At 40.7% G+C, this 26,996-nt stretch overlaps 1 protein-coding gene across 1 annotated transcript in view; it reads left to right on the top strand.

Moving 5' to 3' along the window:
- Positions 1–26,996, top strand: part of OGFOD3 (2-oxoglutarate and iron dependent oxygenase domain containing 3) — a 127,145-nt gene that overhangs the window by 69,981 nt on the left and 30,168 nt on the right. Inside the window, exon 9 of the mRNA XM_073311041.2 lies at positions 24,250–24,467. Coding sequence (XP_073167142.1) covers positions 24,250–24,386 — 137 coding nt within the window. The 3' untranslated portion in view covers positions 24,387–24,467. The remainder of the gene's footprint in view (positions 1–24,249; positions 24,468–26,996) is intronic.

The following is a 26,996-nucleotide window of genomic DNA, read 5'->3' as shown; positions in this document are numbered from 1 at the left end:
TGTGTATGTTTGTATGTATCTTCTTACTATATGTTCCATTCTATGCTTCCGATGAAGTGAGCTGTAGCCCACAAAAACTTATGCTCAAATAAATTTGTTAGTTTCTAAAGTGCCACAAGTACTCCTGTTCTTTTTGCGGATACAGACTAACATGGCTGCTACTCTGAAACCTGTAATAGTGTAAAAGGCAAGTTGTACCAAGACACTGGCTTGCTGTGGAGGGTTAAGATTCCTCAAAGGACCCAGAGCTGTTTAGGGAAGACCTCCCTCCCAAACTCTGGCAGCTCTAGGACCCAGGTAGTGCCTTCTCTCTCTCTTCTCCCACCCCTCCCCACTCTGTGGCCTTAGGTAAATCTTCAGAGAGGAGTCATCCAGAGACTCCAGACTGTAGGATCAGAAGCAGCCAAAGCAGAGACCTTTGGTCCTCTGAACATTCAGAGAACTTTCTACCATTTTGACTAGACTTTCTCTGCCCTTTGTTGATTGGCTGTTTGCTTCAACCCTCCCCTTCCCATAGAAGTCTTTTCACTTCAGCTTCACTCACACCACATCTGTCCTTATCCGCTTGTCTCTGCCCTGTCCCCCTCACCCCTTTCTTCTTTCATTGTCCCCACTCCCTTCCCCTTTCTTTCCATGTAGCTTATCCCCTTCTAACTACCTCCCCCCAAATTGTGCAAGTAACATGTTTGCTGCCACTTCACATTGTTCACCCCGTATACCGTCCCCCCCCGTCCCGTGTCTGTCTTGTATATTTAGATTGTAAACTCTTAGAGAAAGGGACCCCAGCTATTATCGGTGTTTGTACAGTGCCTAGCACAATGGAGTTGGCTCGCAAGCACTACTGTAGTTAATAATGCTGGTAAAATGTAATTTGCATGAGAGGGTCCTTTTGATTAACCAAGAAGAAATAACTCTAGAGGACTTTTCTATCACAGAAGGAAGCTGTGTTCTAATTTTCACTTTCAGAATGCGTCTCTGCTCTTCTCACGTGTTCTCTGACCCTGCTGTTTTTTCTCCCTAAACAACTGTTATATGAAATTTCTGTCAATAAGTTTTGCTAAATTCTCATTTTTCTTAGAAACTCTTTTCCAATGGTCCCTGACTCCTTGCCAGCTAATTTAGCTGTGTCATAGCTTGAATATCATTCTGAGTGTAGAAAACATTTATCTTTCTTATTGTTGCAGTTTTAGTATGCAGTGCAGGAAAACAGACACCATGTGCTGAAATAAGTGCTTAAGTTTCTTCTCAGACAATAATTTGTCTGAGTGTCAAAGATTACAGTATAAAATTGATGAAATAGAACAAAAAGCTATTCATTTGAAGGGAGATAATAAATTAACAATAAACCATTGAAGGATTTCTGTTGGGCAGAAATGCTGGAAGGGCACACTTCACTATTGCCTCTTAAATGTTTTTCCTAGGACTGAAAGTGTAATATAATTCCTGGGTAGTGAATGCACTAGTGACAAGGCAAACTACAGTTGGAGACTAATTTTTAAACCACTTTCTATCATCTCCCAAAATGTCACTTGTATATAAGTATACGCAAATATATAAAAGTTTCCTTTTCTCATAGATTAAATTGGATGGATGGGAGAGAGAGTGCAATGTGGACCATCTTAAAGATATTAGCATCACTACAATGAGGACTAGTTTAACTCTTAATGAACATTTCTCGTGTTATTAAATATTACCGTTATGCCCCACACTCATATTTTATACAGTTGATCACCTAATTAAAGGAGTTAAAATCCCTTCTTAATGTAGAGGCCCCTGAGCTGACTGTATTATAGATGCAGAACAAATCATTATATTGTTTCACCAATTCACATGGTACAGACTTTTGGCAAATTGCCAGCACACTCTGCTGTATGGAAGGAACCCATTTTTCCTAGCTAGCTTGGATGCAATCACAATAATGTGTGCATGCACTCACATCTAGTTTGAGACCCTGCTGTAAGTACCTTACCAGTGAGAGAACTCCCAGATAGAATGGCATTGCATTTGGGGCTGAAATGAAGAGCATTAGAACAGTTGAAAGGTAATGTCTGTTGCTCCCAAATTATCTGCTTTTCATCCTTCTCATCTCTAAAATCAACACCTTGGAGTTTTTCTCAAATATTCTGTCTCTTTGCTCCATCTTCTCCCCCTCCAACACCAGCCCAGTCAACTTTAGTCTGTCTGAATGCAGTTCCCATTTCACAGCAGTTCAGCCGGTTCTGCTTTCATTAAAGAGTTTTTGTTACATAGGACCAGTCCGCTCCAGGCAGCAGTGTGCACTACATGGATGTGAATTCTAAAGCACCCCCACTTGTTGGGCACTGGCTGACCTATGTGGATTCAGTGTGTCTGGCTTCCTTTCCTACTCTTGCTGGAAGCTGCCAGCTTTTGCTGTCTGGGATTTGTTTATAAGTCAAAATTCTCATCAGAGGCTAGTTACATTGAAAAGAGGATACTGACTAGCACCAACAGGGTTGACTGCAGTTGTGACTGGAAACTAAGGGTTCTGTCTGGATTATATTGTTCATAATGTGCTTTAAAAAGAAATGTTTTTCACCAAATTTGAATAAAATCAGTTCCAATACATCTTTGCGTTTCTCAGTAGATTACTCTTTCATGGGAAAGAAAAACCGGAACCCCTCTCAAGCAGAAATGATCAGAACACTATAGATTCATAGATATTTAGGTCAGAAGGGACCATTATGATCATCTAGTCTGACCTCCTGCACAATGCAGGCCACAGAATTTCACCCACCACTCCTAAAAAAGACCTCACACCTATATCTGTGCTATTGAAGTCCTCAAATTGTAGTTTGAAGACCTCAAGGAGCAGAGAGTCCTCCAGCAAGTGACCCGTGCCCCATGCTACAGAGGAAGGCGAAAAACCTCCAGGGCCTTCCAATCTGCCCTGGAGGAAAATTCCTTCCCGACCCCAAATATGGCGATCAGCTAAACCCTGAGCATATGGGCAAGATTCATCAGCCAGATACTACAGAAAATTCTTTCCCGGGTAACTTGGATCTTACCCCATCTAAAAACCCATCACAGGCCATTGGGCCTATTTACCATGAATATTTAATTACCAAAACCATGTTATCCCATCATACCATCTCCTCCATAAACTTATCGAGTTTAATCTTAAAGCAAGATAGATCTTTTGCCCCCACTACTTCCCTCGGAAGGTTATTCCAAAACTTCACTCCTCTGATGGTTAGAAACCTTCGTCTAATTTCTAATCTAAATTTCCTAGTGGCCAGTTTATATCCATTTGTTCTTGTGTCCACATTGGTACTGAGTTTAAATAATTCCTCTCCCTCTCCAGTATTTATCCCTCTGATATATTTATAGAGAGCAATCATATCTCCCCTCAACCTTCTTTTAGTTAGGCTAAACAAGCCAAGCTCCCTGAGTCTCCTTTCATAAGACAAGTTTTCCATTCCTCGGATCATCCTAGTAGCCCTTCTCTGTACCTGTTCCAGTTTGAATTCATCCTTCTTAAACATGGGAGACCAGAACTGCACACAGTATTCCAGGTGAGGTCTCACCAGTGCCTTATATAACGGTACTAAAACCTCCTTATCCCTACTGGAAATACCTCTCCTGATGCATCCCAAGACGACATTAGCTTTTTTCACAGCCATATCACATTGGCAGCTCATAGTCATCCTATGATCAACCAATACTCCAAGGTCCTTTTCCTCCTCCGTTACTTCTAGTTGATGCGTCCCTAGCTTATAACTAAAATTCTTGTTATTAATCAGCATATCCAAGATGCATTCTTTTTTGCCTGTTAGTACCAATTACAGCTACAGTTATTAAATACTTCAGTTATTTTGGATGCCAGCAAAAGTTAGTGGGGTTTGTATTTAATCTTTTTCTTAAAATAAGGTTGGAGCGAGATGCAGAATTCCAACAAGAATATCATCAGTAGAAGCTGCATAGTTCTTGAAAGAAATTCCTATGTTGAAAGCTATGAAACAAGAAGACTTTGATCATCCTTTTCCCAATGTTAAAACTGTACCTCTGTTATCTAAACTATCATAGACTGGGACGAGGATAGTTTTACTCAAGAGGAGGACATAAATGTGGCAGCAATTAAAATCTGATTCTCCGAAGCGGTATTCCTCTGTAGTTGAGGCTCCATGAACACTGTGACAAGCCCACCTGGCTTCTGTGGCTCTCTGTTGGAGGAGACTGGAAATGCCAGAGTAGATTTAGAGAAATTAAAAAATGAATAATTAAGACAATATAGAATTCCTCATGGTGGTGGGGTTGATATTAAATTCAGTGTATTTTACACTGCCACTAAGTTTTCAGTGTGCTGACAGCACACAACTGCAGTGTATACGTGTCAAAGGAGAAGCTATAGATTTCTTGTGGAGGCTTGAACTCCTGCTCTGCTATATCCTGCCATCCTACCTGCCCCTGTGGATAATTACATTAGCTGGATGTATTTACTAAAATGCTCATCAGTGAAATAGTTAAGTGTTGGCATTGGAAGTGTCATTAGTTTTCAGAGTCAACTGCCCACTAAAAAAGTTTGGGACAATTTGCACTTGCTTTGATTTATTCTCAATTCACATTTGGAATTTATATTATGCTGCACAGTTCTCTTTAAGATTTGCTTCTCCGTCAAATGCTCTGGTCATAGAATGGTGGAAGATAGCAGGGCCCCTATATTAGTCTGGGATACTTCCGGGAGATCACCAAACTTTGATTAATATAAAAGTAACTGGAATAGATGTGGTGAATTCAAGTTCCTTCTTCCTAATCAGTATATTTCATACTTTACAACTTTAAAATGACAGGTTTCAGAGTAGCAGCCATGTTAGTCTGTATCCGCAAAAAGAAAAGGAGTACTTGTGGCACCTTAGAGACTAACAAATGTATTTGAGCACAAGCTTTCGTGAGCTACAGCTCACTTCATCGGATGCATCCAATTTGAAGTGAGCTGTAGCTCACAAAAGCTTATGCTCAGATACATTTGTTAGTCTCTAAGGTGCCACAAGTACTCCTTAACTTTAAAATAAAAGCTTTATGTTCTTCAAACATTAAGGGGAAAAAATCAGTGTATCAGAGGCAGGAACCTTGAAGATCCAGAACGAAATGAAAACAAATAGCACAGACAGGCAGTGCTAATTATTGGCAAAAAGATGTCCTTGTTATTTCTTGGAGTAGCCAGAACTCTCGCCCCTCTCCCTCCTCATGACTTTGCTTCTGTTAATTCAAGGGGTCTGGGTATTAAAACCAAGAGAACTTTAAAGTATGAAAACTAATTAACCAAGGGCAATAGCAAGAGCAACTAAGATTCGGTCCAAGAACATTGCCCAAATCTAAAAAGCCTGCAATGATTTTCGTTTGTGTGTTTTAAAAATGATAAATTGCAAAGACTGAAGGGATAGAAGGCTAAATCCCAGTTAACTAGCAATGAGAGAGAAATAATTTTAAAAAATCAGATGCATTCCATACTTCTAAACAGGGTTCTTTTACTAAGCCCTTACTGCATTTCCTGAATGTCTTTTCTCCACAATAGCCTGATCCAAACTTCTTCCTCCTTATAACTTATTTATTTTGTATTCTGCAGAGGATTCTCAGCATGCCCTGCTCTTAAAGGGATAGCATCCTGTCACAGATTGAATTAATGGCTCTGGCATTTTCTATACATATAATACTATACGCCCCCTCAAAAAAAACAATCAGCAAGACTTCAGTTCTCTCTTTATGTTGCCACTGAGTAGTCAAGGCAAAGGAAAAACCTGTAACTCTTTTGATGAATAGGTTTGGGGTGGGAGAGATCTTCTTTATCATGACAAAGTTGGAATGATTTCCATTCCATGGTTCTGTGCAGGGAAATAAGGGAAATGCAGAAATAACTTCAGTGGAGGCTGGTATGGTGATTAAACAGACAATTCAGGAAGGCAACAATGTGCCTGTTGAACACTGGGACAGACAGTGATTCTGATTTCTTGCAACATTTGATGTTTTTTCTTGAATTCACAGCTCCTAGAGTCATGTGATGACATGAGTGTATCAGAGTTTAACTTTTATTTTTTAAAGTAAGCATCTAGCTTTCATGGCTATGAAGAAAAGCTTGAAAACATGAACCCTAAATGCTCAAAAGCCAGAAGGCAAATTAAAAAGATCCCCAAATGAATATTTTTGAAAAATCTCATGATTTTTGAATCTTGGTGTTGGCAGTAGTGCATACGGGACAAGGACTGACATTTTGAGACATGATTGCTATTAAAGTCCTGTGATCATGTCATGCTATAGTGACGACTGAAATAGACACTCCATTCTAAACTTCTGTTTTTATCTGCATAGAAACAACATTTCCTTTAACTTGAAACGTGCTGCTGTGCTTGTTCTCAACTCACAGTTGATTTTGTTTTTTTCAAATGGGTGGGGGGAATGTGAGGAAGAAAACTTTTGAGTTTAGATTGTAGAACAAATATTTCATGCTTTAAAAATGTGTTCAGATGCATTTTTTGTGATTGGATAACTCAGAAACCAGCTTTATTTTGGACTGTCAAATTTTACCTGTGCAATATGGAGCCCACTTTGGAAAAAGTAGGGTTTTATAAGTCTGAGAATGTTTGCGTTATTTAGAAATCTTGTATTGCTTAAGGGCACAACATTCATTATTCATATTGAAGTAACTGTGCATCAAGACCCTGATTCGTCAGTCTTTTCCTGTTCAGGAAAGCACTTAAGCACGTACATCAGTTTAGGCAAGTGCTGAAGTGCTTTTCTGAATTGGGGCCCTGGATCTCTCTGTGATTTTGAATATGTAAGTACACATCTTGAAATAAACACAGCTGTCTTTATTGCAGTGGTTAGACATCATTTGACTGACCAGTGACACATTCACAGGAGTGTATTATAGTTTTTCAAAGTGATATCTTAACTGTGCATTATTGGGTGTATTTTTTGTTAACTTATTAAAAAAACAAATCAGGGAAATTCACTACTAAAGACTACAGGAATGGAACACAACGATGGAGAATTTAAACACACACAAGTCAAGAATTTTCAGATTTAAAGTTCCCACAGCAACATTAAGGCAGCTATGATAAAGATACTTACACCGGATTTCTAAATTTATCCTTTATTATATTACATACACACAGCATGGTGAAGTTAATGATGCTGTAGGAACCCATTTTTTAATTTGACATTTAACCTCAAATTTGCAGTTGTTTTGATGTTTCTTTACATTGTACATACGAAGTTGGAAGATGCCTTGTAGTTTGGAATGCTAGGGGATTAATTTTAGCCAGTTTCTTGCAGTAGGCCTAGGTCATCTCAATCTGGTGGTAGATCACCAACAGTGAAAGCTAAGAATCATGAGATACCTGGCAGCTGTCAAAGTCCAGTATCATAGTAAGTGCATGGGGACATTAGCTGCTACAGTAATTCCCTACTGACCACCACTGCAATGCATAGACCTGGATGGTTATAGCTGAGGTGGCACTGCTCACAAAACAGTAAGTCACTACAAAGATGACTGGTGAGATGATTGCATAAAAATTGTAGAAAAAAGGTATGAAGAAGTAACAGGTAGCATCATGAAAGAAATACACTGAAGTAAATTGGTACAGCAGCTGGGTTTTTTTCCATTGTAGAGCTCTGAGGATTTTCTTTTTCCTTTCTCTTTTTTGTGTGTTTTCTTAAGAAGGAGAACGTTCTTCCAGACTTTAGTTTCTTACTCTAATGATCCTTAATACTGGGTTTGTGTTGTCATTAAATGAGTTAGTATTTTAATTAGACCCATATTGTGATTGATACCTGGAAGCTCCAGCTGAGAACTGCAAACTGGTATGCTGCTTCTTTGAACCATGGTCTTGGTGCAAAGTCATTACTTAGGCCATTAACAATGATCCTACCAGTGGACCTGCTGAAGGGAGAGTGGAAGAATAAACATGTCTCTTAGAGATTAAATGGTTAATATTTTTACAATCAGGCATATAAATTAGTGTCTTAGAGATACACATATTAATTAATGGAGGTACAGTTGTGTCTGCTGATGATGGATGTCAGGTTAAACTTCCATGATGACTTCTATGGTGACTGCCTGGAGACTAGCATTTCGTCATTGTCTGAAGAAGAAAATATAACAGAAATGAGGAAAGCAGCTGGGGGTAATTAAGGTATCACAGATTCCCTTAAATAAAACCAGCTGGACTGGAGGGATGAGACCTAGATGAAATTCTGTCCTGAGGAGGAGGAAGGATGTCATCATATACACGTACATCCCTAGTTTTAGTAAAGTAACAGAGCAGATTCTTTCAGGTATTTAAAGTGTTTTCTGACCTTCAACACGCTTGTACTCTTCCTGACATCACCTCTGCTGTCAGTAATTAAGGTTGAATCATGAACTTCTTTCTTTTTAATCAGGTTCTTGTTTCAGAGCATTATTCTCAGTAATCACTTATTTCTTTTCAGCATCAGGAGAGTTTACACTGCTGTGATCAGGTGTAGAATGCGAGCTGATGTTTCATTAAAATAAGAGCTCCCACTGAAGACCTTCAATGTTAGTCATTTCATCTGTTTATTCACATAAAAGACTTAGGGTTGTCTACACAGGGATTCTGAACTGGTTCAGGCTGAGTTAATCTGCATCATGTGTATGCTACCATTTGAGAAGCAAGGCATCATAATGCATTAACTCAGCTCTTATTGCAAACGCTCGTGTCCTCTTGCAAAGTGGACTAAGTTTGCCGAGAATAGAATTAGTTTGTTCTGTTGTTCATGTGCATGCAACAGTTGCATATCACTTTTTGCATGCCTCCAATGGCACGTCCAATTCAGTAAAACTTTATTTTTGATATATTACTGTTTGTTGTCCAATAATAAAAAGAGTTTGAAATTCATCCATTTGAACTCAACACTGCATTGAAGCCAGAAGTCTCTTCCATAAAGATGAAATAATTAATGGAGTTTAAAAAAATTTCATAGGCAAGTCACACTTCCAACACCTATTGACTGTACCACACAGCTCACCATGATCCCAAACACCCCTTTCTTTAAAAATTCTGCATCCTGGTTTGGGGCACAAATGCTAGACACATGAAAGATTGCTGCAGGAGCCAGCTATAAGTGCATCTTTCCACAGAAACTCAGGGCACCCCCCTAAGGCATCTCCAAAAAGAGGGAGAGAGGAAGTGGCCAGCATAAGGGGTTGGCGATACACGGCAGCAGGGGTATGGTAAGAAGTATGGCAAGGAGGTAGATTGGGAGAGAGACAGCAGGGAGAGACAGCCCTGGGCTGCCAGGATGCGGATGAAAAGAAGGGATCAGAGGAGAGGTAGTAGAGTGAAGAGGTCTTGATGAGATGCAGAGAGGGCAGTTTTCACTTCTAGGTGACCCATTAGACTGTCAGCCTTCCTTTTGGGGATTAATATGTGAAGTACGAACTGCTGATATTTTGAGCAGCCAACTGCGGTGGTGGAAAAAGACAGGCAGGGAGGGAGTCTGTTGAATCTAAGCCTACACATGCTTTTTTAGTGTTAAATGTACAGCTTAATTACTTCCGTACTTAAAAACTATAATTTAAAAAAGTTTTAAATTCAGGTGCTTGTGCATTTAAAGTAAAAACATATGCATGAAAGTAAGAATAATAATTTAGAGAATTACAGGCCAGGTGTGAAAGAGTTCCGCAGGTTAATCACCAATTTTACTAATAAAGATCTAGTAATTTCTGGGTCTAGAAAATGAATTCAGAACAATAATTTTAACTAATAATTATTCAGTATCTATGGTAATTTTAGTCTTCTCTGGGCATTAATTTCTCCAGCATGTGACAGATTTTTCCAGCTATCTCTGAGGGGAAAAGAGCAAGAGCTGTCCCTGGCACAATTGCTCTTATGATGAGGCATTAACATTGGGCATCTGGTCAGGAGGAATTGCCTGCTTCTCTGTGTTCTGTTTTTTCAGTTACTAAGCTGTAGTCAGTCCCTCTAGTATGTGCAAATCTGAAGTTCACAAGACCAAGATTAGGCAACATTTTCCAAAACACCTCAAACTCAAAGTGACTGTGATGAATTCAGATCCTATGCTTGCATTAGTTTTTCTGTGAGAAATCAGACTTGCATAGGTGAGCATAGCATTTCCTTACACTGGTGAAGCAACTTGTTGCTTTGTTGTATTATGTCAGGCTAATCAGGGTTTAGTGTACCATGAGAGTTAACCTAGCGATGCCAGATGTTTATTGGTTTGTGTCCTATTTCTTTTTTATGTTTGCCATTATATCATGCTCCAAAAGGCAGAGCCTTATGATTCTGCAAAAGGAATTCATGTTTCCTATTTCTATAATGTGGCGAGTGTGTGTTTTAATTGTGTGGCTTTCATATTAATAAAAATGAAGAGTCAGTGGCTCGGGATATTGCTAGATGCAAAGTGCTGCCCAAGTTTCCCTTCCATGCAAACTTAACCAATGAACCTTAGTTTTGCCCTGTAGCATGCCTGTTAGTCTGAGCCTTTCTTAGGCACGCTGCCAATGGTACCAAATTATCACAAAAGCCACCGCATAATTTGACCCACAGACAAATATTCACTGTGCACCATCAAACGCCTTTTCATTCGTTGTATAAACTAGCATTTGACCCTAGGGACCAAATTGTGCTTTGGCCTGATCACTGTGTAACTCCACTGACTTCACTAAGTTTTTGCTGTAAGTAAGGATAGAGGTTACCCACAGCTCTCTGCTAGTGCCCTTGCTCCCTCTCCTCCTGCACCTTAGCCTGCAAATTAGCAGAACACCTACAAGTCTGTTCTAGCATCCAGAGACAGTTGTTAAACTTGGCCCATGCCTGAGATGAATTCAGATTAGCAGTATAAAATAAGAAATGAGAGCTGGCAAGTCCACAGGGAGTACACACCACCGACTCTGCACCTGGTTGTAGAATGCTACATTGCTATGAGAAGACACCTCTGGAGCTCTTGCTTTCAAGTCAAAGTGTCAAAGGAATTCCAGAAAAGCAGTTGCAAGGAATCTGATTAGCACACCTATAGGGCCCAGTACTGCATCTACAGAGCTTGGGCTCTGTGCCACATTGCCCATACATAGAACCACACATGTTCTATGATTCTGCAGCCCTGGAATTCATCCATTGCCAGAGAATCTCAGCAGTCATTTAAAAAAAATAACAGGTTTCAGAGTAGCAGCCGTGTTAGCCTGTATTCGCAAAAAGAAAAGGAGTACTTGTGGCACCTTAGAGACTAACACATTTATTTGAGCATAAGCTTTTGTGAGCTACAGCTCACTTCATTGGAGTTCTTATGGCTGCGAAAGCAAGCTTGAAAAAATAAAGAGAGCATAGTCCGGTACAGCAATAGAACCTGCCTGAGTTTGCAGACAGCCTGAAAGTATGGACCTGAGAAGTATGGCTTCCACCATTCATTGCAGTCAAGGCCCTTGTGGATACTGCAGTTCCATGGTACTGTCCTAAAACAATCTCGATTTCATGTTATATTTACTTATTTAATAAAAGTCTCCTTGTGTTACAGCAAATATTTTGATCCAATTGTTTCCCTCGGGATACAATGTTTCTTGACATTTTATATTAGAATGAATTTTCAATTAATCTTAAACAGATGACAAGGATAATAACCAAATAATTTTGTTCCATTTCTCAGGCTTCTCTCTTAGTATTACTCAGCAGCTGAGACACAATATGTCTTCCTTTCCTAAGTAACAGTTTTAGGCTGGTAAATATGAGACTGTCAAACCTGTCAGTGCACAGGGGGAAAATGCCTGATTTGGTCTGGAACCCTTAAGAAACAGTTCCTGCTTCACCTTGCTTTGGAAGAGAAGTAAGTTACTTCATCCTCCTGTGGAGCAGCTGAGTCTCCCCTATGTGCCCACTCAGTTACTCTAGCCAGTGAGTAGAGGGGACAGAACAGAGCTCCTACCACTTCCCTGTCCCTCTCTACCCCATTTCCCACCCATGTCCTTGCAGGGTGGAGTATTGAGTGAGTAGCCCCTGTTATTCCCCACAGCTAGTCACAATCTGAACAGAGCCAAGTAGGGTAGCATGGGGGTGGGGGGGGGATTTATTCTCTTTACTTTCCTGTGTGGTTCAGAAAAGGCTGTGATGGCTTAACCCATAGTCTGCAGTCCATCCTGGTGTTATCACTGCCCACAGGAGCTAACAGTTAAAATGGAGAGTCTTTACAAAATGCAGTGGGAGACCCAGAGGACAATGCTAGCTCAGATAGATTTTTACAGGCAAACTATAGACGCTTGTGATTGCCTGCAGTATGGGGTGTAATGACCTTTAGCTACTGAGTTAAAGGACTCATGCTGCCCTTATGCATGCTAATATTAGAGACGTTACCCAGTCCATGTAGTTAAGTTTCATGATGGAGCATTCTGTTGTTTCAATAATATTTTTTATGCTCCCTTGTTTTTGTATTTTCTACTATTTATATTATAACTTTGTTGCTTTATTTATTTTTCCAGTCCCAATAAGAGGAAGAGAAGGATGTTCTAATACTAAACATGTATATTGCTGATTTAAATCTTCAAAGTACTATACCAATATTTATGAATTAATCCTCTCAGATGCCCTGGTAGGAAGCGTCAATAAGTATTATCCTCATTTTACAGATGGGGAATCTCAACAAACAGAGATTAAGTGCTTTGTTCAAGGTTACACAGCAGATCAGTGGCATAGCTGGGACTAGCATTCAAATGTTCTCCTTTCTCGGTCCACTAGACTACACTGCCTCTCAAAATTGAGGTCAAGGTAGTAATGTTAATACTGAAAATGGTTCATCTTCTGAGGATGAACCAGATAGGAATGAAGATGATTCTAACATGATTTGTATATGCAGATGTGATACTTACCTATTTGTTGGCTTCTTCTACCGGTGGTTACCTCCTCTGAATATGGCTAAAGAGATTAAAACTAATTCTCTTTCAGTTTCTTCTCCAGCAAAGGACAACTGTTGCCAGCCCAGTAAAAACTGGGAAAACAAATGTGGTGTTTTGCAAAAGCTTGCAGTGTGTACCAGTATTTGTCTATTGTTTTCACTCACAATGCAGTTTGAGTGATTGTACTAACATAGCAGCTGCTATTGTACATACTGGAGTCTTGTTCACTTTGGTAGTCTATTCAGTGTCACTGACTGGAATTCCAGTGGTTTCTTGGTCAGAATTAAGGTCAAATGGAATTCACAGCACTGAATCTTGTGTCTAATGCTCAGGCTCATAAACAAGAGATTCCTGTGAGTCAGAGCAAGAATCGGCTCCCTAGGAACAGGAAAGAAAGTGGGGGAGGGAAAGTTTTATAAATGATAAAGATCTTATCTCTCCCTCTCCCCCCACCAAATTATTTTTCTGTTTTTCTTAACAACACAAGGTTCCCTCAGCCTGATAGCATTCAATGAGTTTTGTGCCTGTCAGGCACTAATGACAAAGCACAGCTTTGATAGATATTTGGGATTGATCTCGTTGGCAGTTTCTCACCATAGACAAGTGGCTTATGTGGAGATGATGGGTTTTTATTGTGACAGTTTTCCCTGCACACAGTTTCTGTTTTCTGTTTACAGCAGTTTTGTAACAGCAGAGCAGGTGTCACTGGGGTACACAGTGACAGAAATAGAGAGAAGCAGCCACAAGGCTCCTCCATACTGTCAAGGAGATTGAGGTGTTGACACTGTCCGCCCCCCACCCCCTGGAGCAGAGATTATGGTTTATTTTCTGAACCTCAAGAGGCAGTTTTAGCCTTATTTTAAATACATTTTTTGGAAGGAAAAAAATATGCTGCTTAGCTGAGGTCTTGTCATGCCAAGTTCCAGACCTCTGCATGTTTCTGTGGTTCTGAGAAGCCCATGGAAAGACTGATTATTGCTAATGCCATCACAGTCATTGTAGGTCTCTCAGGCAGGACCACAGATGAGGCTTGTTCCCAGGACCCATGTTCCTTTAGAACCACGATTCTCAACCTGTGGGCTGGATGGTCATTCAGAAGGCTCTTTTTGGGTCACAAGACTACACCCCACACACCCTCCTAATCAGTGCTTTATATGCTCCATGGGGAGGAAAGGAGAGAACAAGGGGAGAGGGATCTTTTCATCCCCTCAGAGTATCCGGAGGGGATGGTTAAGTTCTCCCTGTGTATGTATACTGACTGGTAGTTGGGGAAGTGGGTGGGGTGCCATGCCTTCCAGGAAACATTGGAGCTCAGTGGGAACTTGTGCAAAGGATTTTGAAGTGGGAGTTATGGGTGAAAAACAGGCAGAATTTGGGATGATGGGAGGGAAGGTTTAGGGCCCTGGAGTCCCTATGAGGAAATTGTTGTTTTAAGTGCATGTAAAATGTGAAAGTGCCTTTTGCTGGTAGCAGGGAGCCCTGCCTGTCCAAGTACTAGGAGTGCCATGCTGCCACACTGATCTCTGCAATTTGTGCACTACAGGGAGGAGCAGAGCTATGCGAAGGAGGTGAGAAGTAGAAGATGGAGAGAGTGGCCCATGGTTTTCTATTATACTTTGAGTCTAGAAATTCTCTTGCAGGGTTGGGCCACTGGGCATGAATTGTATATTAAAGACTCCTGAAACTAAGCAAGTACTGAGTTGTCCAGGTGTTGCAGTGACAGGGAAAATGCTAATGACTGAATTGTGAATGTTCTGGATGAAATTTATTTTTCAGATAGCAGGTTAGCTCTTCTGATAAGAAAAAGGATGATTCATGCTACCTTTGTATTTTTGCTGCTGACCTGGTGCGGGAAACAATCTCCACAGGAAAACAGTCTCCTTTTTGCAAAAAGAAAAGGAGTACTTGTGGCACCTTAGAGACTAACCAATTTATTTGAGCATAAGCTTTCGTGAGCTAAGGTGCCACAAGTACTCCTTTTCTTTTTGCGAATACAGACTAACACGGCTGTTACTCTGAAACCAGTCTCCTTTTTGCAGATGCAAAACCTCAGCTGGCCATTTATTTGGGGCCTCGCTCTTTAAGGCTCACTGGGATAACATAATTTTCCTTCTTTATTTTAAGATAATACATCTTATATTATTTTTAAACCTCCTGGTCATGGATTATATTAAGGACCCTGTGATGCCATTTTAACAGGAAGTGCTCATAAATCAAATTGACATTTATGTGCTGAAAAATAACAATCAAGTCTTCTTTAATGAAGCAGAAAAGTGTGCTTGAAAAGAAATCTGTTAAGATGGAGGGAGGGGAAACGTCCATCAAAGACAGTTTACAACTCAGAGAATGAAAGAAAAGTACAAAGGAAACAATAACAGAAACTCAGAAGGACAGTGTAAAGTTGTAAGACAAAAGTCACGCTTGGCAGGGAAATGCAAGGATCTATAATATGCAAGTTTCATATGGAATGAATGGCTATTTTTAGCTCACCTATTCTTTTCCATGTGTAACACATCACTAGTTTGTTTCTGCGTGGAAGCTCAAAATATAGTCTAGCCGCCCCAGGGGTTTTCACAGTCTGCATGATTTCTAAATAGAGAAGTTATATTGTGAACATATCCCTTCCCAATCACAGCATCCATGTGGCAACTACAGCAGTTGGCTATGTGAGAAAGTAATGTTAACAAAGTATATATGTATTTTTAACTGCCTTTAACACAATCTAGCATCCGGAAACAGAGCCAAGAACATGGGACCAGCCAGCTCTCTGTGGATTGTGGTTCACAGCTTGTGAATTGCTGGTCTAACATCTTGGACCAAAAGTTGATTCGTATCAAGGACAACGACAAACCAGGAAGAGCCTAAGTCTGACCTCACTCCCTTTTTTTGGAAGCTGTTTTCTAAGTCATGTTTTGTTTTCTTGTAATAATGAAACTTGCAACAGCTCCTGAATATTGTGGATTAAAGCTAGAGTATATCTCAGAGAAGGTTCTTGTTTCCGTAACGAAATCTAAAGCCTGTACTGCATGTGCACGCAGAGAAGTAAATTGCAGTTCTACCTGAAAATCCCTCTGGTTAGGCAACTTCTGCAGCAGTTCTGGGTGAGCTCTCATACTGCAAGCACATGGTGCTGCAAAGAAAATTCAGACTCTGGGTGGGTCTTCCAGCTGTTCCCAAAGAAGCAGGATGTTATCACACGATACATCATTTTTGCCTTTGGTCACTGTTCTAAGCAGGACCCATAAGTGCTTTGCCTTCATGCACGTGTCTCATTGTGCCCTTGTTCCGTCTAATAGTTGAAATAACTATGAACTGTTTGACTTGTCAAAGTCTCTATTACTGTGGCACTTCGTTTTCATTGATGTCTTTTCCCAGGGTTCTCTGGATAATGAAAATACAGTCGCTTCCTCAAATGGTTCATCTGCTAAGTGTGGACTTAAGCATTCTCTGGAAACTGCTCTCCCTTTGTGCATTTTTAGCCTGTTAAGAATAAAGAACTACTGCATTATGGTGGGGGTACAGACCACCGGGCACTACTTCCAAATTCTCTGACTTTGGACGCATGGTGTGCATGCATAACCCTCAGTGGAATCCAGTAGGGACCATCACTCGAAGTAGAGTCTCTAAGGTGCCACTAGTACTCCTTTTCTTTTTGAAGTACTAGAAAACCGTTCGTAGTTTTAAAGTGAACTTTTTTCTTAATGACAGGTTTCAGAGTAACAGCCATGTTAGTCTGTATTCGCAAAAAGAAAAGGAGGACTTGTGGCACCTTAGAGACTAACCAATTTATTTGAGCATAAGCTTTCGTGAGCTACAGCTCACTTCAACGGATGCATACTGTGGTATTTTCCACTGAATGCATCTGATGAAGTGAGCTGTAGCTCACGAAAGCTTATGCTCAAATAAATTGGTTAGTCTCTAAGGTGCCACAAGTCCTCCTGTTCTTTTTTCTTAATAAACCTCTATTGCTAGTGAGAGCTGGATGCATAAATTCCCCTGCATCAAGTTGAAAATATACCCATTAATAGTATAATTCCTGTCCTGACATTCATCATACAACTTTTAGGGAGGTTGCAAATTGTCTTATGAACTCCTGGAATGGTACGGATTAGAGTCTGTTATGTGCTTTGCTGCAGCGTAGTATTAGCTAGAAAGTTTCCAGGTACATTTCTCACTTTAGGTTTAATTCTGTGAGCCACAGAAGAATCCTTTAAATGGCAGATAAGGCTATATTCAGTATCAAACTTTACAGTGTCTGTGATTCAAGTATCAAGATGTGATATTTATAACTGATAAACACCTGTGATTTGTTTTTCCCTGCAAAATTCTGCATAAGAAACTTCACCACAGTCTGGCTGGGTATGTTTTTGAAAAGGACAGTTGCAGCTTATTGTCACTAAGTTGCCTCAATACTAGTGATGTCTTATAGTTTGCTTATTGTATTTTGAATACTGCCTTATTGCATAATGAAAGGATTGCAGCCAGGTACATTGATGTGATAAACAATGGATTGGCTGGATGAAGATCAAATTAATTCAAATAGAGACCATTGACAGGGATTTTTAAACAAAAGCACTTAATTTGCCTCAGTTTTGTTTGTATTTGGTTAACATCTCATGTCACGTACCTGACCACAGCTTGTTCGCTTGGATCAGGGGTGGCCAACCTGTGGCTCTGGAGCCATATGCAGCTCTTCAGAAGTTAATATGCGGTTCCTTGTATAGGCACCGCCGACTCCGGGGCTGGAGCTACAGGCGCCAACTTTCCAGTCTGCCAGGGGGTGCTCACTGCTCAATCCCTGGCTCTGCCACAGGCCCTGCCCACTCTCCACCCCTTCCCGTCCCCTCCCCTGAGCCTGCCGTGCCCTCACTCCTCCCCTTCAGAGCCTCCTGCATGTCACGAAATAGCTGATTGGGAGGTGCGGGGAAGGAGGGGAGTACCCTGATCAGTGGGGGTGCCAGTGGGTGGGAGGCGCTGGGAGCGGGGCAGGGGAACTGATGGGGGGCTGCTGACATATTACTGTGGCTCTTTGGCAACGTATATTGATAAATTCTGGCTCCTTCTCAGGCTCAGGTTGGCCATTTCTGGCTTGGATAATCTCTGTGGCTTGTGCTATTGCTTAAGGTAGATGAAGAATATAGCCCTGATCCTCTTATCCAGATGAGCTGGGCCTCCGCTAACTCAGGTGCAGGAGGTGTCAAAGATCAATTTACATTACTGTGAGTTACACCTGGCAAGGGACATAAAAGGCAATAAGAAGAGGTTCTTTACATACATTAGAAGAGGAGAAAGATGAAGGGAAGTATAAGTCCTTTACTTAGCAGGGAAAAAGAACTAATAACTGATGACCTCACGACAGCTGAGGTGCTTAATGCCTGTTTTGCTTCAGTCTTCACTAAAAAGGTTAATGATGACCAGATATTCAACACAGTTAATATTGACAACCGGGGAAGGAATACAAGCCAAAATAGGGAAAGAACAGGTTAAAGAATAGTAATGGGCCTAATCTGCAGCCAGGGAGATTTAGGTTAGATATTTAAAAAAACTTTCTAACTCTAAGGCTCTGGAACAGGCTTCCAAGGGAGGCTGTGGAATCTCGATCATCAGAGGTGTTTGAGAACAGGTTGGACAAAAACCTGTCAGGGCTGGTCTACTTGGCCCTGCAACAGCACTGCAGACTGTACTTGATGACTTCTCATGGTCCCTTCCAGCCCTACGTTTCTATGATTACTTTTGTGTTTCACCAGGCCTGGGGCCAGCTTAGCTGTTGGCAAAATTTAGAGCAGCTTCCTGGGCCCTCTAAGAAGAATTAAGGCAACTGGGGATGGATGGAGCATAGATGTCCCAGCTGTGCCCCCTACTGCCAAGAGCAGAAGGAGGGAGGCTATGCCAGCTGTCCATCACCCAAGGATTCTCAGCTGGCTGAGAACTAACCTTATGGCTCTTTTGTTGCCAGAACAGCACAAAGAGCCAGTTCCCTTGCTTGCACCTTCTGCTACTCTGCTTCTTGGGGATTCCACACGCGCCCTGCAGCTTCCATCCCTGCCCTTCAGCTGCTTCCACTCTACACTTTCTACAACCTGCTCTTCCTTCACACCCTTACTCTCTGCTGTCCTTCCCAACTCTTTGCTGCCTTCCCCCTTGTCATAAATATAAAGGGAAGGGTAAACCCCTTTGAAATCCCTCCTGACCAGGGGAAAGCTCCTCTCACCTGTAAAGGGTTAAGAAGCTAAAGGTAACCTCACTGGCACCTGACCAAAATGACCAATGAGGAGACAAGATACTTTCAAAAGCTGGGAGGAGGGAGAGAAACAAAGGGTCTGTGTGTCTGTATATAGTCTGTCTTTGTCGGGGATAGACCAGGAATGGAGTCTTAGAACTTTTAGTAAGTAATCTAGCTAGGTACGTGTTAGATTATGATTTCTTTAAATGGCTGAGAAAAGAACTGTGCTGAATAGAATAACTATTTCTGTCTGTGTATCTTCTTTGTAACTTAAGGTTTTGCCTTGAGGGGTTCTCTATGTTTTTGAATCTAATTACTCTGCAAGATATCTACCATCCTGATTTTACAGGGGGGATTTCTTTATTTCTGTTTACTTCTATTTTTATTAAAAGTCTTCTTGTAAGAAAACTGAATGCTTTTTCATTGTTCTCAGATCCAAGGGTTTGGGTCTGTGGTCACCTGTGCAAATTGGTGAGGCTTTTTATCCAACATTTCCCAGGAAAGGGGGATGCAAGTGTTGGGAGGATTGTTCATTGTTCTTAAGATCCAAGGGTCTGGGTCTGTAGTCACCTAGGCAAATTGGTGAGGCTTTTTACCAAACCTTGTCCAGGAAGTGGGGTGCAAGGTTTTGGGAAGTATTTTGGGGGGAAAGACGCGTCCAAACAGCTCTTCCCCAGTAACCAGTATTAGTTTGGTGGTGGTAGCGGCCAATCCAAGGACAAAGGGTGGAATATTTTGTACCTTGGGGAAGTTTTGACCTAAGCTGGTAAAGATAAGCTTAGGAGGTTTTTCATGCAGGTCCCCACATCTGTACCCTAGAGTTCAGAGTGGGGGAGGAACCTTGACACACCTCAACAGCCAGGTTTCTGTTTCTCATAGAATCATAGAATATCAGGGTTGGAAGGGACCTCAGGAGGTCATCTAGTCCAACCCCCTGCTCAAAGCAGGACCAATCCCTAAATGGCCCCCTCAAGGATTGAACTCACAACCCTGGGTTTAGCAGGCCAATGCTCAAACTACTGAGCTGTCCCTCCCCCCACCCCCCCCCATAGGGTTTCTGCCATTTCCTGCACTATCTGCAGCCTCTCTGCTGTCAAACATCCCCACTCCCTCTTCCACACCCTTAAAAACCCCTTAACGCATCTGGTAAATTACATTGTACCTAGTTAATGTTCATAGAATCATAGAACTGGAAGGGACCTCGAGAGGTCATCTAGTCCAGTCCCCTGAACTCATGGCAGGACTAAGTATTATTAATGTAAAAGCCATTTGTTCTAGATGTGTCTGAAATTTATTTGTACCAAAATTGCTTCCCAGGCGAGGCAAAAGGACAGACTCCCTTTCCACGGTGCAGGAATTGTGAATTCTTCAGCAACTCAGCACCTACAAGTATCTTCTTCCTTCTGTGTTTAATAGGGTTTTGATGCACGGTAGCGATAAAAGTCATTTTACAGAAAAGCTGGAATTAAAGAGTTAAATTTGTAAAAGAAGAAAATTAAAATCACATCCTGGATAGTTCAAAGAATCAACTTTAGTTAACTGGCTTAAACAATTAATTGAAACATCACTACCTTGATTTGCTCCTTATCTTTTTAATAAGAGTTTGAACAAAAATGCTTGAAAGTCAGTTTAAATGAACAATGGCAAAGCTAGTGAGCACAAATGACTTATTTAGAGAACCAGGTACATGGATGGAGCATAAAGAGAAAACTAGATAAATAAATAAATACACTCAGGGCAAACAAGCTTTGAATTAAGTCCTTGAGAAGATGCCAGCATGTTCATTTTGATGCTCAAAGGATAGTAATACATTGCTTTTATGTGTAGTGCCTTTCATTCAGAAGAACAGGACACCAATGGTCATTACAAACTGTGCATGTAAATTAATATATATAGCTTTACCCACCACTGACATGCAGCCACAGGCAGGGCAGAATGCAGCATATGATTTTGCGATGCTATTCAGCGTTTAGGAACAGAGGTAACCAAATAAATGATTTCGGTTCGGTGGCCAAAACAGCGAATCTGGAAAAAAATTCTGCTTGTTTCAAGCCTAAACTGATTTTTTGGGGGCAAGTGGGGGTGTTTCTCGCTGAAACAAAAAAACAAAAAATGTTGTTTAGGTCAAATGAAACATTTCAGAAAGGTCAGTTTGAAACAATGTTGAAATTGTTCATTTTGACATTTCCAATATTTTTATTTTCATTTTTTTGTTAACTCTATTCACATTTGACCCAAATTCACAAATAGATTTGGTGCGCCAAAAAATGCATTTTTCAGCAAAATTACTATTTGCTGAAATGTTTTTGTTTAGCTCTTAGAACAGGTTCCCTATGTAAATTTGAATGGCAACTGAATCCACAGGGCAAGATTTGCTGTCAGCCTCAACAGAGCAAACAGCAGGGATTAGTTTGTGAACCAAGGCTGCAGGACTTGTCGTCTTATTGAGTTCTGATTAATGAATGCTACTTAGAGCATCTAAATGCACTTCCTACATCAGCAGTGAAAAAGCTTTTGGATCTTTTTAGTTAGCATTTCTTCTCTCTCCCCCCCTAATTAGCTGTTTGTGCCCAGTTCTGGAGTACAGTTTGCATAATTGGAGCAATTTACCTCCGTGTGGTGCAAACTGCGGCAGTAAAACAGTAAGGCAGCCAAATGACTCCAGTGGCTTAGTGGTGGGCATCTCATAGATAAATATATTGCATGCAAGAGTCAGATTCTTAGTATGGGAGTTCCCTAAGATGAATTTATAACAAATCTGACTACTGTGATCAGTGGAAAAATTGCCTGAGTAGGAAAACATGGGATTCAGATAGGACAGCCGTGCAAAGAAAAATACTACAGTCTGTCAACATGCTGCTTCAGTCTGAGTTAGGACTGGTCTGCACTACATTGGTAAATTGATCTAACTTACGCAACTTCAGTTACGTGAATAACATAACTGAAGTCGATGTAGTTAGATCCACTTACTGCAGTGGCTACATCTCCCGTCGACTTCCCTTATGCGTCTCGGAAAGGTGGAGTACACAAATCGATGGGAGAGTGCTCTCCCATCGATTTAGCGTGTCTTTAGCGTGGATTCAATCACTGCATCGATTGCAGCAGTGTCGATCTATTGGTAAGTGTAGACGTGTCTTTAGTTACTTAACTCGTTAAAGAAATAAATTCTTACGTTGTTCATGGGCAATTTGGAGCAGTGAAAGATTGTGCAAGTGTTAGTGTTCCCTTCTTCTTGATGCTTCATTTTGAGCATTTTGCCTTAAATGTTACCTAGTTATTTTGATAGCACTCTAAGTCTGTGTAGGCAGGTCATTCGTCTGATTTTAAACTGGACAGTCCTCTTTTTGTGTGGTTTGTCCTCCAACCAGTACTGAGACAAAAACGGACAGGCCACTTTGAAAAGTGTGCCTCTCTGCCCCTCAGTGTGAGAGGTCATGTGGGCAGGCCAGCACACTCTTCAAAATGGTGATCTGGATGCAGCGTGACCTCATACGCATCCTACGTGTGAGGTCACAGCAGTGGGGGTGAGCCCATGCCATTCCTGGAAGTACCAGAATGTCCGGTATTCTGGGAATGCATGAATGGCCATACTAAGTCTATGGCACTTTAAAAAACACGCTGAAACCCTCTGGAATGCTCCTACTGGAAAAGTCATAGGTGGTAAAGCACTTAATTACAGGACTAGAGCCATTTGGTAGTCATGAAGCAACTGCCAAACTCATTCATTTGTGGAATTGCTCTCTTTCTAAGGAAAGAGCAACTGGAACTGCATTGTGATATAGAACTTTCTGATCTATCTGAAAAATGAATGTTCTGACAGTGCACAAAGAGATTGCAAATACCTGAACAATGGCCTGTGCCCTTTCACAGCTGCTTATAAAATCCACTCTGGCTTTTTCCAGGTTGGAAAATTACCTTGTGAGATGGATTTGTGGTGATTGATAGTGAGAAATTTTGGTAAGTTACTGGCTTTTTTAAGAGCCTCTGTTGCAAGCCAGTGATAGCATTTGAGAACCTGGATAATGAGCAGTGAGAAAAAGAATCAAGCTAAAAACTTCTGCTTTTCACTATCTTTTATAGTTATGGGACTTTAGTCCTTGTAAAAACACCCAACAAATTAGAGCTAGGTTCTTACAATTAGGTGCAGCCCATAGTGGCAAATATGGAGCCACCTGCCCTAGTGGAGCAATGAGAGAGAAACTGCCTCAGGGAGGCAGTTACTTACCCTATTTTGTGGAGTGCAGCTTACTTATCCCCACCATGTGTAGCAGGTCAGTTCTGCTGGCCTGTGCTTGAGGGATGGAGCCATGACATACACACACTATCCCCTTTAGGGTACCCTGTGGAACAATCCCAATTTGCCCCAAAGATGCAGACACTGTAATACTGTCTGGCCCTGATAAGCCAAGCAGTTTTCCAAAGGGGGTTGCTCATGCTTTTCCTCCTTCCTCCCCATGGACTCTTGTGTAAGGGCCATACTAAATCATGTTCATAGTGAGGTATGAAACTCTGGATCTGTTTTTACGGGGAGAAAAGGGTGATGTCCTCTGCAACCTGTACATAGTCCTGAGGCTACCCCACCCATGAGACATGTCAGTGGATGGCACTCTGGCATGAGTCAGTCCATGCTGTTCCTAAGTTATCTAGAGGGTTTTCAGTTGAGTGGGGAAATAATTTTTCTTTCTTCTTTGGAGGACTTTTTGCAACCTTTGCTGCACTCCCTGCTCCTTTGGTCCATAGAATTAGAGACCAGCGTGAAAAATCAAACCCAAGTCCCATTCCTGGCAGTTCAGTACACAAGTGCTATATCTTTATCAGGGCAAATTAGAAGGGGATTCATACTTTCCCTGGCCTCTACCCATTCTTTATCAAGCTCTAAGGCCCAGCTGAACCCTGTGTCTTCATCATTTTAGCACAAAGGATTGATGCACCTTTTAATCAGCTTTAGTAAGCTGTCTCAGTGTAGCCCACAGTTGTAATATCATTTGTCTTCCTGGTGATAAAGTCCTGAGTTTTCAGTTAGCTAGAGAGCAGATAAGCCTAAAGAAATAGCAGATGGGCCAAGACATAGCAACACCACACAGAGAGCCACTAGTCAATAGTGTGGAATAGGCCCTTCTCCCCAATCTTCTACTTTTGTCTCTTACAGGCCGGGTTTCCTTTTTCACCTCTGGGTCGGAGAACCTTCATCGAGTGGAAAAGGTTCACTGGGGCACTCGTTATGCCATTACCATCTCCTTCACTTGCAATCCTGACCATGGCATTGGGGATCCAGTCTTAACGTAATCCGTCCTGGGAGAGAACGTGAGGTCGAGTGGAATGATAGAAGAAGCCCTGTGAGGGGAGAAAATGGAGATAATTTCCTGTGTAAATTCCCAATCAATTAAAATTTCCCTACCCTGTATTTAATATAATGTAACATCATTTTCACACATCTTCCTCCATAAGTGTTGCAAACAGTGCCTTAAGGACCATATTTAATTCAACATTCTGTTAAAAGGGGTTGTTTTTTTTATTCATCCAATTGAGAAAACAAGTCCTTTTTGATTTTCTCCACTTTTCTCCACTTTGAGAAATGCAGAGAATATATTGAACCAAGTTCTGCTGGGCCCTATGCCATTGTTAGCTGGTGTAACAGACCAGAATTTGGCCCTTTAAATCTTGTCATCTCCATCTGGTCACAACACCTAAGATAAAACAAGAAGGACATTATCCTCATGTTGTCCAGACTTTGTTCTTCCTGCAACAGATTCTCTTAGTCATGGGCATTATTTGCAAATACACATGTGGTTTTGTCTACTGGAACTTACTTGAACTGTTCTTTAAATTACTACAGATATTTAAAGCTAAACACGGGGGGCAGGGAAGGGGGAAGACATGGTCTCACCTCACCTAATGCAGGTAAGGAGTGTTTAGTATCAAGTAAAATTAGGAAACTAAATTGTCTGGTGAGTCAATAGTCTAGAGCTTTAGGAAAGCAATCTTAGTAGTGCAACAGGGATGGCCAAAATGCTAACAGGATGTGTCCTATTGATCTGGGCTCTGCTCAGGAAGGAGCATTTGATGTGCTTGGCCCTGGGTTGTTTTTTGTTTTTTTCAGCTGCATCTCCGTAGTGAACATGAAGGTAGTTGCACTCAGCTGTTCGTGTGAATTGTTTTGTTTGAGCTTTTTAATGGTTAATTCTTTAAATAGAATTAAAGGAAATTTCAAAATGAAAAATAGTTTTCAAATTTAAAAAATCTAAACATTTTGGAAGTCTAAACCAAACATTTTGATTTTTTTTTCAGATTTTTATTTTTTAGGATATTCCACCCAAGACCATTCTGTTAAATTAATAAATTCATAAAATGTTTTTCAACCCTAAAGCTGCATTTTTCACTGAAAAAGTTTGTCTAAAAGTTTTGTTCAGCTCTATTTTTATTAGGTTTAATTGGCAATAAAGCACTTCAGGCATTTGATATTTGGTTGAAGGGCGCTCTGATTTTGTTGTCATGCTTCACAACACTCAACTGCAGTCATGGAACAGTTCTTAACTTTCTGGCTCAAATAATGAACCAAGTTGTTCAGAGGTTTCTGAACAATTTGCTTTGGCCTAGTGTGAAGATTTGCCCTTAATCATGGATGCTCATTTATGGTACGTTTACTGGAATAATGTATTTCAAGGACTTCAGAAAATAGTGGGTTGTGCCATAAATATAGAACTAGTAACAAAACAAATGACTAATCTTGTCAGTTACCTTGCTTTATTGTGGTAACTAAGGGATTTTCAGATTAGCATTTTGATAATTTAATTGTAGGAGAAACAAGAAGTTTCCTTAGATATTGAGTTCTGATGCAAGTCTTCTATTGACAGTATAGTGTGAATTTGTGTCACTTCTGTAGAAGTCTGTTGCAGCTTACAAGAAACTGCTTTGTGACTGCCTGCATTTCACATGCTTTTGTCCCCTTTTTTCTTTTTAATCCACTTATGACATTGGAAATGTTTAAATATTGGAAGATTCCACTGCAGCTCAGTATAAAAAGGGGCTCTTCTCATTGGTTCCATTGGTAGAGATATCAGTTGACATGCCTGCAAGGCAAATCTGCAGTGAGTTTTTCAGCTATCAGCACACCAAGAAAGACTGACTCTTTCCATGTGAAAGAGGAAAACCTGTCATAGTGGCTGGATCTAAAGAAATAAAAATATTAAAGTTAGTTGGATAGCATGTCTAAAGGCAAGACTGAAAACCTGTTGATGTCTGTAGAAGGCTCCTAATGACTTCAGGGACCTTTAGATCAGGCCTTAATTGTACACTTATGCAAGAACAGGATGAACAGCAGCAGATTCCTTGGGTTAGTTTTGTTATTAAAGCTATCATGTCATTTAAACTCAATTCTTCAGTTTTTTTAGTGAGTTACAAAAGAATCTTCACTGCAATTTGCCACTTTAAAGTGTTCATTGGTTATTTCTGTGTTTCACACAGGCTGAATGGTGTTGAAAATAGCACATCTTTCAGAATCACCTTCTAAAACGCACTTGTTTTAATGCACCAGAGATTACTGTTATATAGTTGCAGGGGAGGAATCTTTCAGGTTTTTCATATTTCAAAGACTGCCTACAGGACACTTTGCATCTTCTTCATACTGTGAATTCTGACTGACATTAAAACATATCTAAGAACAAGTTGTGTGTGTGTTTACATTTATAGTGAGATTTCTACCTTAATATTGATGTTCTCAGCAAGATGGTAATCAAGTCTGTCAATTACCATTGCCACAGTCTACTTACGTGCTGTAGTTTGAAAGGGGATCAATATATTTTAAAAAGAAGAAAGTGGCATAGTAACTCAGATGTCTCTCTTAGAGTCCCAATGCCAATCAAGATTTTTATACTGAAGCTCTTGCATTTGTCTACT

The sequence above is a fragment of the Lepidochelys kempii genome, chromosome 14, assembly GCF_965140285.1.
Source record: "Lepidochelys kempii isolate rLepKem1 chromosome 14, rLepKem1.hap1, whole genome shotgun sequence".
Taxonomy (NCBI): domain Eukaryota; kingdom Metazoa; phylum Chordata; order Testudines; family Cheloniidae; genus Lepidochelys; species Lepidochelys kempii.
This window is presented reverse-complemented; position numbering and strand designations above follow the sequence as displayed.